The sequence below is a fragment of the Lissotriton helveticus genome, chromosome 10, assembly GCF_964261635.1.
Source record: "Lissotriton helveticus chromosome 10, aLisHel1.1, whole genome shotgun sequence".
Classification (NCBI taxonomy): domain Eukaryota; kingdom Metazoa; phylum Chordata; class Amphibia; order Caudata; family Salamandridae; genus Lissotriton; species Lissotriton helveticus.
The window spans coordinates 200,140,003-200,154,849 of NC_136071.1; the positions used below are offsets into that span (position 1 = coordinate 200,140,003).

A 14,847-nucleotide genomic window follows, 5' to 3' on the forward strand; every position below is an offset into this window, starting at 1 on the left:
GCCACTGTTCTTTCTGGTCTTTCTTTAAGAAATGTCTCCCATCTACTATTTAAGGTGCTCAACTGACACTGCTAGGATAACCATCAAGAAACTCGAACCTACATTAATCTGTTCATGACTTTTGAAGCCCAGGTTTATGGACAGCTGTGGTTTAAACAACCCAGGACTTTAGATTGTCTTCTACATTTGATTTTGCTAGGAAAAGGCTTCCTCATGCTGCCCATTCTTACGTAGACCCAGAGTCCATTTTCAGGTCCTGCATGACAACCCTAATTCTTTACATAAAGTGACCTTTGGCCCCATCCAGAAGAGTGTTACTCTCGCCTCATGCTGCTTGGAGCTATTCTCCTTCCTGTGGAGTGCTTCTATTACAGTGCATGAGGGACTATTTTAGCATCTCGCATGGACTCTGAATTTTGCAGCGTGAATCTTTCTGGATTCACTATGCTGTGCATTATTCCGCGGTCTTGTGGTTGGGTCCGGATTCGTAGTCTTTTCTTTGTTTTTTTTTTTTTTCTTTTCTTAGCCCAGGTGGGCGTCGGCGTCACACCCCCTTGGGTGTATTTCCGGTGACGTCGTAATGCTTCCTGCGGAAGCTCCCACTCTTGGGCGCCATCTTCAGATTCTTTTTTTCCGCGGTCGGGTCTGGATCGTTCCCGTTTGGGCTCCAGACATTTTTGGAGAAAGAAGAAAGAAAATACAGAAAAGACGAGGAGAAGTCATCTGAAGACTCCAGGGGACTTCATCGACGAAAATTCAGCAAGGAGAAGGCGTTGTTCATCGAGATCATCGACGACCGTCGACGAACACGCGACCAGAGAGGCCCTGGACGCTCGATGATGGACAACACGCCGTTCAAGTTCTGCCGTAACTGCCACCACAATTACGCGCAGAAGGACCAACACCCGGTATCCAACCTTTGCCTACCGGTGAACCACGAAAGCGGAGACTGCAACGCCTGTTCCGCCTTCGCCCCGAAGACCCTTCGTGTGAGAGAGAGGCAGAGGGTAGCACACGCCACCCTGCAGGGGAAGGCCCCGACTCCGTCCCTCTACGAACTGGGGATGTCCTCCGAGGAAGAAGACAACGCTGCCGCCGAAGACGACAGCTACACGGTCGTAGAGACCGATTACACGAAGACTTCTGACAAGGTAGGAGACTCTTCGGCCCCCAAGAACCCGAGAGACTCTGAGTCTAGAAAAACCGAGGGCAAGACCCCGAAAGCGCCGACGCCAAAAAAGGCGGCATCCGCGACTACTCCCAGGCCCAGCGGATCCTCCGAGAAGGAGTCCCCGGCGCCGAGAGCTGCTGATCAGCAGAAAACTTCGAAAATCGTCCCCGAAAAGGATCGATCGACGCCGAGGGAGAAAGACCCAAAACTGACGACGACGACCAGAGACCCAAAATCCGGCACGGCGACGAGCCATCCGCCGAAAAGAACAGCCGACCCATCCGACGCGGAACACGCGGCCGAGATGGAGAAGAAGAGAAGGCGCCTCGAGGCCGAAATGGAGAACATCATGCAGCGGAAGAAAGATTTCGATGCAAAGATGAAAGCTTTCACGATCCCTCACAAGACCAAGCCACCGGGGGTGGAGGCGATTGAGGAGGAGGATGAGTTCGCCGAAGTCGCCGAGGAACAAGACCAGGACGTCGAGGTGATTGACGACCAGGAGGAGTACGAGAATCCCTACGATACTTACAACTATGGGGAGGGAGAGGAAAGCAGGACGGACACAGAGTCGGCACCCTCTGACCTTTTTCAGGAGGTAGATTACATAGATGTCGACACCGACAGCCCGGAGGAGGTGGTCGACACTTGCCCCTCGAGGCCCTCGCCGCCGGACGACATCGGGGCCTACAACTCGGTGATACAATCTGCCGCAGCAGCTTTCAAGCTCAAGCTCGACGAAGAGAAGCAGAAAGCAGACTTCCTTCTAGAAACATTGCTCCCAACACAAACGAGGAGCCAGTTCCTTCCAATGCTCGAAAGCGTCCTGGCTCAGGGGAAGGAAGCATTCAGGGAGCCCGCAACATGCAAGGCAGTAACTCCCAGAACTGAGAAGTACAAGCATGCCACAAAGGACCCGGCCTACATTCAGGGCACGGTCTCCGCAGACTCCATTATCACGGCCACAGCAAGGAGGAGGGCTAACGTACCCACTACCTCGGGCCCGCCACCGGATAAGGAGAGCAAAAGGATGGATCTGGTGGGCAGAAGGATCGAACGGAATGCCGCGACCCACTGGCGCATGGCTAATTCCAACGCCCTGATAAACAGGCACATGTACCAGATCATGGAGGGGCTGGGGCAGTTGGTGAAGGACCTGCCCCAGGATGCCAGGCAGAAGGCCGAAAAGCTGGTTGAAGAGGGGAAAAACGCGGCAAATTCTTGCCTTAAGACGGCCTTGGATGGGGCAGACACCGCCAGCAGGCTCATGATGATGGGCGTCACGGAAAGGAGGTGTGGAAAAGTCAGCCCATAACGCACCTGATGCCCAGGCTGCTGGCGCAGGACGCCTCTTAGTTCCCATCTTGAACAATTACCAAATAAAGAGACGGGCGCTGGAAGCAGGAAAACAAGAACAGAGTTTTATTTCTCATGAGGAGAGCCTGTCATTTCGGACACTCGCATAGTGTCTTCAGGAGGTGCTCTAACTAGTTTCTCTGAGGCTTCGTCTTTTATACACATGTTTATGATGCACAAACATTCCTTATTGCAATAAAGACGCTTTGAAGTAGGAAAAAGCATGCTTGGAATCCCAGCTTCAGGCCTATTCCCATACCAGTCGCTCAGATGTCATCCTCCCCTCCTGAATGTAACAAGAGATTGTGATCTCTCAGCCGGACATTCCTACAGGACACGAGGGCAGGAGGGGATGATCAGATCAAAGGTTGGGCAGGCGATAAGATCGGGCACTTCGGTTGGTGTATCACGGTTTTGTTATGCTGGGCAGGAAAAGGGGGGGTGTACATCCACGAGGCTTGGTCTTAGGACTTGGGACCGGGTCGAAAGGCCAAGTGCAGCTGGGGGGGCTCGTCAGCTGAGGGGAAGGGTGTTCTTGGGAGGAAATGGGGGGGTGTGGGTCAAGCAGGAGTGTTACTTCTAGAGCAGGGTCACGCAGAGGGAGAGGGTTTTATGGCCGATGCATGAGCAGTGCGCGCGGGGAGGGGTGCCGGGGGTTTAACAAACGGGCAGAGAGGCCATGGTGCCTAAAATGGCTGTTGTGTACGTGTGTGCATGGGTCTATGCTGGCGGGATAACACAGTCAGTGTTTCGCGATATCCGTTCTGCTTACAACAAGGGGTACAGTGAACACAAATGAACGCCGCTTATGTGCATATACATTGCCATTTTCAACAGAGGCACGTCTGGCTCAGGATCTCAGGTTTCAAACCGGAGGTGCAACACAGCATCCTGAACACACCGTTCAACGGCAACACGCTTTTCGGAACAACAGTTGATGAAACGCTCAGTCAACTGAAGAAAGATAACGAAACAGCAAGATCCATGGGAGCATTGCAGTTCAGAGGGAACAAGAGGGGCACCCCGTCACGGAGGCCCGGCGGGAGAGGCGGAAACCAGCCAGGTACATCACACCAGGCTTTCCAGCAAACTCACCAGGCAGACTCGCAGGCTCAGCATGGTCAACAGAAGCAGTCCTGGCAGTACCAACAAAGAGGCCAGTCCTTTCGAGGGAGAAATGGACAGGGACAAAATAGAAGAGGGGGGCAGCAGCCCACCTCTAAGTGACTTCAAAAAACTGTGTGCCCGCCCACAAAAAAGATCCCAGGGGGCAGCACATACAGATGGGTCAAGACAAACTAGACACCTACGACCACATGACACCAGTGGGAGGAAGATTAAGATTTTACCTCCGAGAGTGGAGAGAAATCACATCAGACAAATGGATCCTCAACATTATCCAATTCGGATACTGCATAGAGTTGGAGGGGAGGCCAACAAGCAGAAAACCAAAAAGAAAAACACTAGCAAGCAAGCAGCTGCAGTGTCTTCAGGAGGAGGCAAAGGAACTCCTGCGGAAGCAGGCCATAGAACGGGTACCCTTCAAGGAAAGAAACACAGGAATATACTCAACGTACTTCCTGGTACCAAAGGTAGACGAGACAATGAGACCCATTCTGGTCTTACGGTTCCTGAACAAATTCATAAGAACGCAAAAATTCAAAATGACCTCCCTGCAAGAGGTGCTCCCACAATTGCAGACCGGGGACTTCATGGTCACGATAGACCTCAAGGACGCCTACCTGCACATCCCAATGAACAGAAAGCACAAACACATGCTCAGGTTCACCATTGGAGAAAGCCACTACCAGTTCACGACACTGGCCTTCGGACTAAAATCAGCACCAAGAGTTTTCACAAAGTGCCTGGCAGCAGTCGCAGCGCACCTACGAAGGCAAGGAATACACGTATACCCTTGCCTGGACGACTGGCTGGTGAAAGCAAACTCATACCAGAAATGCAAGCAGCACGCACATACAGTGACGAGCACGCTCATGAGCCTGGGGTTCTCCATCCACTGGAAGAAATCCTCAATGGAGCCGGAACAGGTCAAGATCTTCCTGGGAGCACAGATCAACACCTTGCAGGTCAAGGTGTTCCCCAGCGTGAAGAGGGCGAGGGCGCTGGTGAAGGAAACTCGCCTCTACCGGAAGAGACAAGCTCGGACAGTGAGGACTGCGAGCAAGATCATGGGCATGATGGCATCATGCATCCACCTGGTACCAAATGTACGACTCCACATGAGACCCATTCAGGAATGGCTACAGGAGCAATGGTCACAAGCTACAGGCGGTTGGGAGGATCTAGTGGTTGTAACGCACGCAGTGCAGAAGGAGATGGCATGGTGGACCATGGAGAACATAACAAAGGGAAAGCCTCTAACGCCCCCAACGCCAACAGTGACCATCACCACAGACGCATCCCTGAAGGGATGGGGCGCTCACATGGAGGAGCTCAAGGTGAGGGGACTGTGGACGCCAACAGATGCGGCAAAGCACATCAATTACCTAGAACTGAAGACAATCTTCCTTGCGCTGAAGGCCTTTCAAACAAGACTGTACAAACACAAGGTATTGATACAAACAGACAACACCACTGCGATGTTCTACATCAACAAGCAGGGGGGCACACAGTCAGCCCCGCTTTCAACGATGGCGCAGGAGATATGGAGATGGGCCATCCCTCTCAAGATAGACCTGCTAGCCATACACCTACCAGGGAAGGACAACATACAAGCCGATTGGCTCAGCAGGCAGACATCGGCATCCCACGAGTGGGAGCTCAATGCTCAGGAGACAAGGTACCTGTTCGACAGATGGGGGACACCGTCGGTAGACATGTTTGCCACACGCCAGAATGCAAAATGCCAAAACTTCGCATCCAGGCAGCCCGAGGAGGGGTCACTGGGGAATGCCCTATGGATAGATTGGTCAAGGACATTTGCTTACGCCTTTCCCCCGATACCACTAATGCACAGAGTGCTGAGCAAGTGCAGAGCGAGCAACATGACACTGATACTGGTCTCACCACAGTGGGCGAGGCAGACATGGTACTCGCAGATCATGGAGATGACAGTGTGCACCCCACAGATTCAGCAGGAGGAAAGACCTACTCTCCATGCAGAACGGAGAGGTACTACATCCAGAGCCAGAGAGCATGAACCTAGTAGCGTGGCTCCTGAGGACATAGAGTTCGCACATTTGAGACTACCAGAAAGCACCCTGAGGGTACTTCGGGAGGCACGAAGGCCCAGCACTCGGAAGTGCTACATTGCGAAATGGAAAAGATTCACAATATGGTGCAGGCAAGAAAGACTCCACAATAAAATGAAGAGGGACTCCACGGTGCTAAGGTACCCGACGCACTTGCTGGAGAAGAACCTTAGCTCATCCTCTTTAAGAGTTCACTTGGCAGCGATAGTCGCCTACACAAGGGGAGAAACGTGCAGGAGCTTCTTCACATCACAGGTGGTGAAGAGATTCCTAGAAGGAGCGAAAAGGATCGCACCACCCAAGCGGGTGCCGCCACCTGCATGGAACTTGAACACAGAACACTTGAACGGAACTCATGAAAGAGCCCTTTGAACCACTTCACAGGGCCTCCCTAAAGATGCTAACTATGAAAACAGCCTTCCTGGTTGCAATAACGTCCTTACGCAGAGTAAGTGAGCTACAAGCGCTGACGCTACAAGAACCCTACATACAAATACACAATGATAGAGTTGTGATGAGGACTGACCCACACTTCATGCCGAAGGTGGTATCCAAATTTCACATGAACCAGTCTATACAGATACCGAGTTTTTTCCAAAAACCAACAACTAGCGCAGAGCGAGCTCTTCACACCCTGGACGCCAGAAGGGCAGTCATGCACTACATTGAAAGGACAAAGGGACACAGAAAAACTAAACAGATTTTTGTGTCATTCGCAAACCGCTTCATGGGGAAAGCTGTAACCAAAAAGACCATTGCACGATGGATCGCACAGACGATTCAACTCTGCCACAAGCGTGCAGGACAAGAACTGGCAGAGGGGACACGTGCCCACTCCACCAGGAAGAAGGGCGCTACAATAGCCTTCCTGGCTAACACACCCATAGAGGACATATGCCTGGCGGCAACATGGGCTTCGGTGCACACGTTCACGAAGCACTACTGTGTGGACATACAAATTAACAAGGCAGCTCAAGTGGGACAGAAGGTGCTACAGCACATATTCAACACCCAACGCTCATCTTCCACCCAGCCGCCACAGAGATGAGAAACCGCTACAAAATCTATGCACAGCATAGTGAATCCAGAAAGATTCACGCTGCAAAACTAATAGTTTTCTTACCTGTCGGTGTAGTTTTGCAGCTTGAAGATCTTTCTGGATTCACTAGCGAACCCACCCACCTCCGCCAGAAAGATGAGGCTGGAGAGAGAAGAGGTGGTTAACTAAAGAAAGGACTTTAAAAGTACAAAGCGGTAAAATACCAGATAAATACAACATTGCCATTACTTCGGAAACGAAAGAAACACGGAAAAAAAGAACCCGAAGATGGCGCCCAAGAGTGGAAGCTTCCGCAGGAAGCATGCCGACGTCACCGGCAATACACCCAAGGGGGTGTGACGCCGACGCCCACCTGGGCTAAGAAAAAAAAAACAAAGAAAAGACTACGAATCCGGACCCAACCACAAGACCGCGGAATAATGCACAACATAGTGAATCCAGAAAGATCTTCAAGCTGCAAAACTACAACGACAGGTAAGAAAACTATTCGTTATCACACATTGCATTTATTAAATCATAGAAAGCAATCTTCTGTATTTGATTTTACTCTGCATCAGGCTATTTTTTTAATGTTTTACTGAGGGCTGTAAATGAGAGCTAGTCAAAGCAACAACTGCGGAGCTTAGAGACTACGTACATAGACTACATTCTTAACCACAATATATGTGAAATTTCAGCTACTCACTCACCTTTTTCTACTGTAAGTAGAACAGCATTGGTTGTAAGGGAGGGCACTGTAAGAGTTCCCTTTCTGTTGCTCTTTATCATTCTCATCTGTTTGTATATTGAAATATAAGATGATCGTGATTGATTAAACACATTGTGTACACTTTTGGGATCTCCTAAACCTGCAGCAGTGCTTTTGAAGCCTATACATTTGAAGAAGAAACATAGGACTGTGGAATCTGTGGAGAAGAATTTATAGGTCCTCAATACTTGGAAGAGGGCCTAATCAGCATTTCTTCTATTCAGGAGTCTTAAACTCTCATTGCTTCATCCATCAGCTCATTTCATGCCAGCTTTCACCCACCATTGCATTTTCCTCATAAATCTAGCTACGTAAGCCGTCTGCCATTTTGAGTGGTAAAAAAGTGGAATGAGGCAGTGGCGTTTGGAGCTCAGGAGTCCTTCATGTCCACTGGCTATTTTTGGTGCAGAGGCACATCAAGTAGAAAATGTTTTTGAGGAAAGAAAGGCTAAATGGCAAAGAATAACGAAGATGAGAAAAGTACTCTTATCTAGGGCTTTTTCAAGGTAAAGTATTCTGATCCTGTTTATTAAAGCATGCAGAAGTACTTACTCCTTTTCAGTGTTATCTCACAATGTTGTTGATTTTAATATATGGTGAAGCAGGAACTAGTGTTAACATGTTTGTTTTGAATATGTCTTTAACGATTACATATTCTGGTTTCTTCAGTGTGTTGTAATGTTTTAGCGATTATTGTATTTATTACTTGCAATTGTACTGCTAAGGGACCTATTTTATTCTCTGCAGTGAATACTTGACTATGCTGATGCCACCAAACGCAGAGGAAGAATTGTAAGTTTTGAAACTAATTTGAAGTTGTATTCTGGTCTGGTTATGTCACTGGTACTGTCAGTTTCCTGAAATGTGTTCTTTGTGTGTTTTTTCTGCGATAAAGTGACAAACCCATGGCTCCGAGCAATGTACTTTCTATGGCTCAGCTGAGGACCTTACCACTAGCAGATCAGATCAAGATCCTGATAAAAAATGGTAGGCATCTCTTTAATAATTATTATTATTAAACAAAGAACACTTTTCTATTTTAGAATTTCTATTCTTAACTAGCCTATGTTGTTTCATCCTACCCTTCTCTTACCAGCTAATTTGCAATTTAAACATTCTGAGATAACAATAAAACTATGTGTACAGCTCAAGTTCTATCCTTATGATGCTTCTGCTGCACATCTTTTACCCATCTCAGGGAGGTCTGCATTCTGTCCTTTGCACTCCATTTTTCTTATAATATTAAACACTGCAGCCTGCACATCTGTTGTTTTTGACTACTGCAGGTTACGGAGAGTTTTTGATTGAGTGACATTTACCCTTTGAACTGCTTTGCTCTCTGATAGATCTTTTTTAGGTTTCGACTAGCGTTGCTGGGCACATGCGCAGCTCGCTCTGTGAGATTTAATGTAAATGAGTACTTTTACAAAAGGGCTTTAAGCCCCGCCCCTCATTCCCATTGGCTGGCATCACCGTTTATGGTAAACGGTGGCCAGCCTTTGGAAAAGAGCTTTGTATGTTGCCTCCCTTTTGACTTTTTGGGACGGCCCACTTGGACTGGCTCGCCTGCTTTCCGTTAGTAGTAAACATTTCCTTATCTTAGTGGGTGTATGCCCCTGCCACACGCGCCAGTCGGGCTCTGTGATTGGGTATGCATTAGAAATTGCGCTGCCTTCACGCCGCAATCCCGGGCTTGTTATTGCGTCCTTCATTGGCTCTGAACGGCAAGGACTCATGTTGCACAGGCACAATTCTGACATTACGGCACAAATTACTCTCTGTTACCTAGACTCTGCTCTTTAACGTGGGACCTCAGTAAGAGCCAGCGCGACAACTCTTCCACCCTGGCCATAACCGACAGCTGACAGGCCAAGGAATCATTACCGAGAGTGGGAGTCATGGCAGGGCCGAGCCCCGTCTGTCTGAGCTGGTGCCTCTCACGCACACCCGGCTCTGCCTGGTGGGTAAAGTTATTGCCATTAGCCTGCCCAGCAGTGTGTTTTTCAGTCAGAAATAAGTGCCCTCAGCGAGGCGCACCGCGGGGAGCGCGGGCTGGACGGGCATTAATTACGCAGCCTGACTTCCGATCTTCAGGTGATTAGTAATTCCCGAGCATGGCCCGCTCGATGGATTTTGTCCTTTACTTGCCTTGGCCCCATCAGGGGTTGTCTTTGTCTGCTAACATTACATTTTGAAACTTGGGACGACGGTGAGTGTTTTGTTTAATTTCACTCTCATCCGCCATCTTTTCTTCATATCTTTGTCCTACAACTACCCTCTTGCAGCCTTCCCTGTTCTTCTGAGCGCAACCAGCCAGGCTCACACCCCCGCCAGCCACCACTCCCATTCCCCCACCCCCACTCCTCCCTCAGGCTCTCCCCCACACCAGTCACAGGGCAGTCTATGCTTCTCGTTACATTGTAGGGCTGTCACAGGAGCCACACACTCCACACACGCGCTGGGGCCCTCACTGGTGAAACCTCAAGAGGGGGGCCTCAAGATGGAGAGTGCAGCGGCCCCCACCCCACCCACACCCTCATCCAAGCCCTTTCTCCAGCTGGATCAGGCCTCATTGCTATGGTGCCTTTGAGAGGCCCTTCACTGCGCTTCCAGTGCCTCTGTGCACCTCTGGCAGCAGACTCTGGGAGGGTTGCTCCTGGCTTATCCCCCCTTTACCCCACCTCCGGCACCACCACGCTGCTGAGAGCCCCCTCCCACCAACGCACATGTTCAGCAGATTCGTCCGGGTCTCTGGGCTCTATGTGAATGTCCACCCTGCCCTAGTCTGTGTGTGTGCTTCCGTAAGTGGGGGGGAGAGGTGGTCTGTGTGTGGGGGGGGGGGTGCATGCGTGTGTGCGCGAGTAGATGTGTGTGTTTTGAAGCCCCTAATCACATGTGGGTATATATGTGAATGGGTGTGTGCCTGTCTGTGTGTGCATGAAGTAAAAGTGCATGTTTCCTTCTATGTGTCAGTGTTTGCTTCTGTATGTGCTTGCACAAGTGTGTGTGCAAGCTTGTGTATTTTGCTTGCTTGTACGAGTATGTGTGTTTTCTTGCACGAGTGTGTTTGTGTCTGTGAGTGCATAGATATGTGTTTGTTTTCTTCTGCATGTGTCAGTGTTGGCTTGTGTCTTTACTTGCACGAGTATGTGTGCGTGTCTGTCTGTGTGTGTGTGTGTGTGTGTGTTCAAAGAAACCGACCAATGTGCTTCCATCACAAGTGCAGATTAGCACAACAGTTTACCCCCATTCCTGGGAGCAGCCCTCTTCCCAGAGGTTCCCGCGGTGTAGTATTTATATCCCCTGCAGCCAGGTGTTGGTAAACTCCACGATCTGATGTTCAGACCTCGCTGCTCACTGCCCACCTCCCACAGCAGACATCCTAGCAGACACATCACGTAGACACACCACCAGTTCTCGCCGCTGGCCTCTGTGTCCATGTGTCTCTGTGCATTGAAAATGCAATAGGTCTCGCCTTTCATTAAGTTAAAGCCATTTGCTTTGCTATTCAATACCATTTAGCATAGCAAATGGCTTTAACTTAATCAAAGGCGAGACCTATTGCATTTTCAGTGCTTGTTTTTAATACATTTGGCAGTTCTCGGAATAGACCCACGTTTCCCAATTTTCTTTTAAAACACTCCAGCAAACTTCCATTTGGCCTCTTAATATACGACTAGCTATGTTCTACTGTCACCCGTGCATGGAGACAAGAAAATGTCCCTAGTGAAGCCACTTGTAGCTAAAGCAAGAGCGGTCCTTTCTGCCACGGAGTGCACTGAACCGCATCCTCAAAAGACACCACATTTAGGCAAATTGCAGCAGTTCACAGCTTTGAGAGTAAATGCTGTTCTTCACCTTTGGTCTAAAAAAGAAACTGTCTAAATGTGGATGGTAAGGGGTTGACACTACTTTTTGACACTTAACGGTTTATTTGAATCATGCTGCGGTGTAAGATATCGAGCACCAGGCCCAAGTTTAGGCCCCTCTTTTGTTGCTGTTATTCAAATAATATGCAACCAAAAATAATGTATCAACCATAAGGAATAACATCAAGGCAGCTAACCAGCCAGTGCACAAGTGCAGGCCCCTCTTTTGTTGCTGTTATTCAAACAATATGCAACCAAAAATAAAGTATCAACCATAAGGAATAACATCAAGGCAGCTAACAAGCCAGTGCACCAAATGCTTTGTTTTTTATTTATTTTCTAAAACGGTTTCCCCTTCACCTCACCTACTATCAAAAAAGTACATATTCCCTCATGTTTTCTGCATTAATGTCAGAAAATGATCAGTACTTCTTCAGTTTGTAATATTCCCAGACAGCCCTGTCGATGCAGTTTCACTTATTTCTGTACAACATTCCCTGTTCCTCAAATCAAACTTATTATTAACAACACTTGAGGAAATAATCTGTGTCCCATCGGAAGTTAAAAAGACCTACAACTACACGATTAATAAGGAAACAAGTAAGACCCATTTACAGGAGTATCCATCAGTAATAGTTTAATAAAACGGTAGCTTTTAGGCAGTGCTGTGATCAGCTTGATTCCCAGCCACTCCCCTATCCCTGCCAGGTTTCAGCCACATGATGGAACTAACCCTGCTCTTTATATAAACTTGGATAACTCCTAATTCGAGGTCTCCTCGCCACATTGATCATGCTTGACCTGTATTCTGTTTTTAATGTGGTTGGCGGTCTTATTCTCATCATTCATCCTCATCAAGATGGTGGATTTCATCTTCACTTCATAATTGAAATCCTTAAGTTTAACTAGGACCTTCGTACATACCGTTTGTGAGATTTCACCGGTGGCAGGCTGCATTGGTCATTTCTGGTGGTGTGAACATCAAACCTTTGGTAACTCTACGAGCTTGTTATGTGAAAGCTACACTCTCCTCTACCCTTCGTGATCAATGTTGGTATTTGATAAAAACCAATTTCATTCATCTTTCGCTAGGACATCACCCAGGTTATTGTGGGTGTGAAAGGTTCACTGACTCGTAAGGTGTTCCTTGTATTCCTTCACACTCTTAGGTGTTGCCTACATTTAAAGTTGATTGCCGCTTAACGGTGTGAAGCCGAGGTCATAGGTTTCGATACCATGGCTACGTTGGAAAATTCCCTGACTGGAGGCCCTTCTTCTCTTTTGAACCAAAACGTTTAATGTGGTCATGAAGTAGAACACCTATGGATTGTCCTGGTCAAAACCCTATTGTTGGGGGAGCAAGTTAAGTGTGTTTATAAGGAACATCTCCTAGCAGCTATCTCAACAGAAAAGCTATTGATACAAGAACTACTGTGTGCTGAAGTGAAGGCTGAAATACATGAAGGCACTAGGAAAAATACACTAGCAAATGTACATGTCCAAGAATGCCACTCTGCTTTTATACGTAGCAGATGCGGAGGTCACTCCTTCTCTTACTTACCAGCGAAGACATGGAACAAGCTACCCTTTCATTTACAGACCTCCCCATCTCTTCCAGAGTTCCGAAAGTCCCTGAAGGTCTGGCTAATCAACTGGACCCTGCCAGTGCCTGAATACCCTCACGGGGGACAAATAGTGCTTTACAAATCCACAGATTGATTGATTAATAGTTATGACTGTGTTTCACTTGCAAAACAAAATCTTTACTACCTGGGAATTCAATCTAGTATCCTGTCCAAGTCTGTTTGATAACTGCCTTTTTTGGGGGGGGGTGAAAGTGCTACTTTTGGCTCCGTCGCGGCGGGTATAGTAACAAAATGTACCTCTAATTTTGCCCCCTCTTAAATGTTGTTGCTTTCCCATATTAACACCTCGACAGTAGTCTCTGGGAAAATATAACGCTTTGTCCCAGATATTTAAATAGTGCTGGAAGAGGTGTATTTAGCATCACGTTTCAGTGTATTTTCAACATCCGTGGATTTGTGCTACTCCTTTTACATACTGGGCTGTTGTCGCATGACTGAACCTTGAGACACTGAATCCATTGAGGTTCAGCCAACAGGTCCCGTGTGCCGAAACTCTGTCTCCTTTGTGGCTTTTCTCTCGGTGAAGCCAAGAATTTCACACACGGCTTGAGTTACTATACCTTTTCAGGGGCACCCTTATGGAACCGTGTAGGTGCGTGACCCCTTTCTTTGTACTGAGCATTGAAATTGGCGCGTGTAATTATATTCCACCATTGTCCTTAACATTTTTAAAAAAATTGGCGTTTTCTACAGTACCAGTAGATACAGATAAGATTAACTGAAGGGTATGCTCCCTTAGCCGCAGCTCTGTGCTGGAGAATGTAGGTTGTCTTTATAGCACAAATACTTTTTCTTTGAGTTTTTGCTATTTTGAGCACGGTCTGACGTTTTTCAATTACCTGACTTCAACCCAATGGCTGCTAACTTTATTTATTTGTTTTTTTTCCTCAGTGAAGGTGATGCCGTTTGCCAATCTCATGGGTCTCATGGCCACTGGAACAGACTCAACTGCAGTACTCCGTTGTATACAGCAGGTGGCGATGTTAGTCCAGGGAAACTGGGTTGTGAAGAGGTAAGCCCAGCGCCCTTCACACTGTAAAATGTTCTCCATTATGTCACACATGGTCGTAACTGTTAATTTAAGTCTTGCTTGAAATCATTTCCCTGATATTCATCATTGAGACAACGTGATTGTGAACTGGGATTTCCAATAAGAGCTAAATAGAAAAACAGCCCAACTATAAGATTATTATTTTTTTATATTCAAATGTTATTGGTTTTGAACACATGAAACAAATCCGCAAACACACGGAAATCATTCCGACTATAAGAATGACCAAATAGCATAGCTTCTTAAACTGGTCGCGAGCGATTAATCTACGATGTTAACCTGGGCATATCCAATTTTTAATACCCTACTTTTGATTATTCGAAACAACCTGCCCATCGAAGGTAAGCTTCTGAACTGTCAAGTTATACAACTTAGTTTAATGTCCTTTTGTTCTAGGTTTGGTTTTTATTGGGGAGTTTCATATAGCGCGAACTTGACCAGAAGGTATCAGAGCGCCTTACATGAGCACCGGTTGCATTACAGGCGGACACGTTCATTTTGTTAGGCATGGGGAGATGAAGTAATTTGCCCAGAATCACAGGATGTTGAGTGTCCCATGCCGAGACTCGGGCCCAGTTCCCCAGCATCGAGGTCGACCGCTCTAGCCGTTAGGCTACACTTTGCAGAACGCTTATATTTTTGTTGTCATTGACTTGTAGGATTGCCATTTTGCTGCTCGTTGATTCAGTCAGCAGTGCTGGAATCCTTCAGGACCAGACCCAATCAAAATCATT

General features: G+C 47.7%; 1 protein-coding gene across 1 annotated transcript in view; it reads left to right on the top strand.

The window, feature by feature from the left end:
• The window catches only part of POLR3E (RNA polymerase III subunit E), a 214,166-nt gene that overhangs the window by 87,256 nt on the left and 112,063 nt on the right, over positions 1 to 14,847 (top strand). The window contains exons 11-13 of the mRNA XM_078665125.1: positions 8,295 to 8,339; positions 8,443 to 8,534; positions 13,954 to 14,074. Of these exons, the coding sequence (XP_078521251.1) occupies positions 8,295 to 8,339; positions 8,443 to 8,534; positions 13,954 to 14,074 (258 nt within the window). The remainder of the gene's footprint in view (positions 1 to 8,294; positions 8,340 to 8,442; positions 8,535 to 13,953; positions 14,075 to 14,847) is intronic.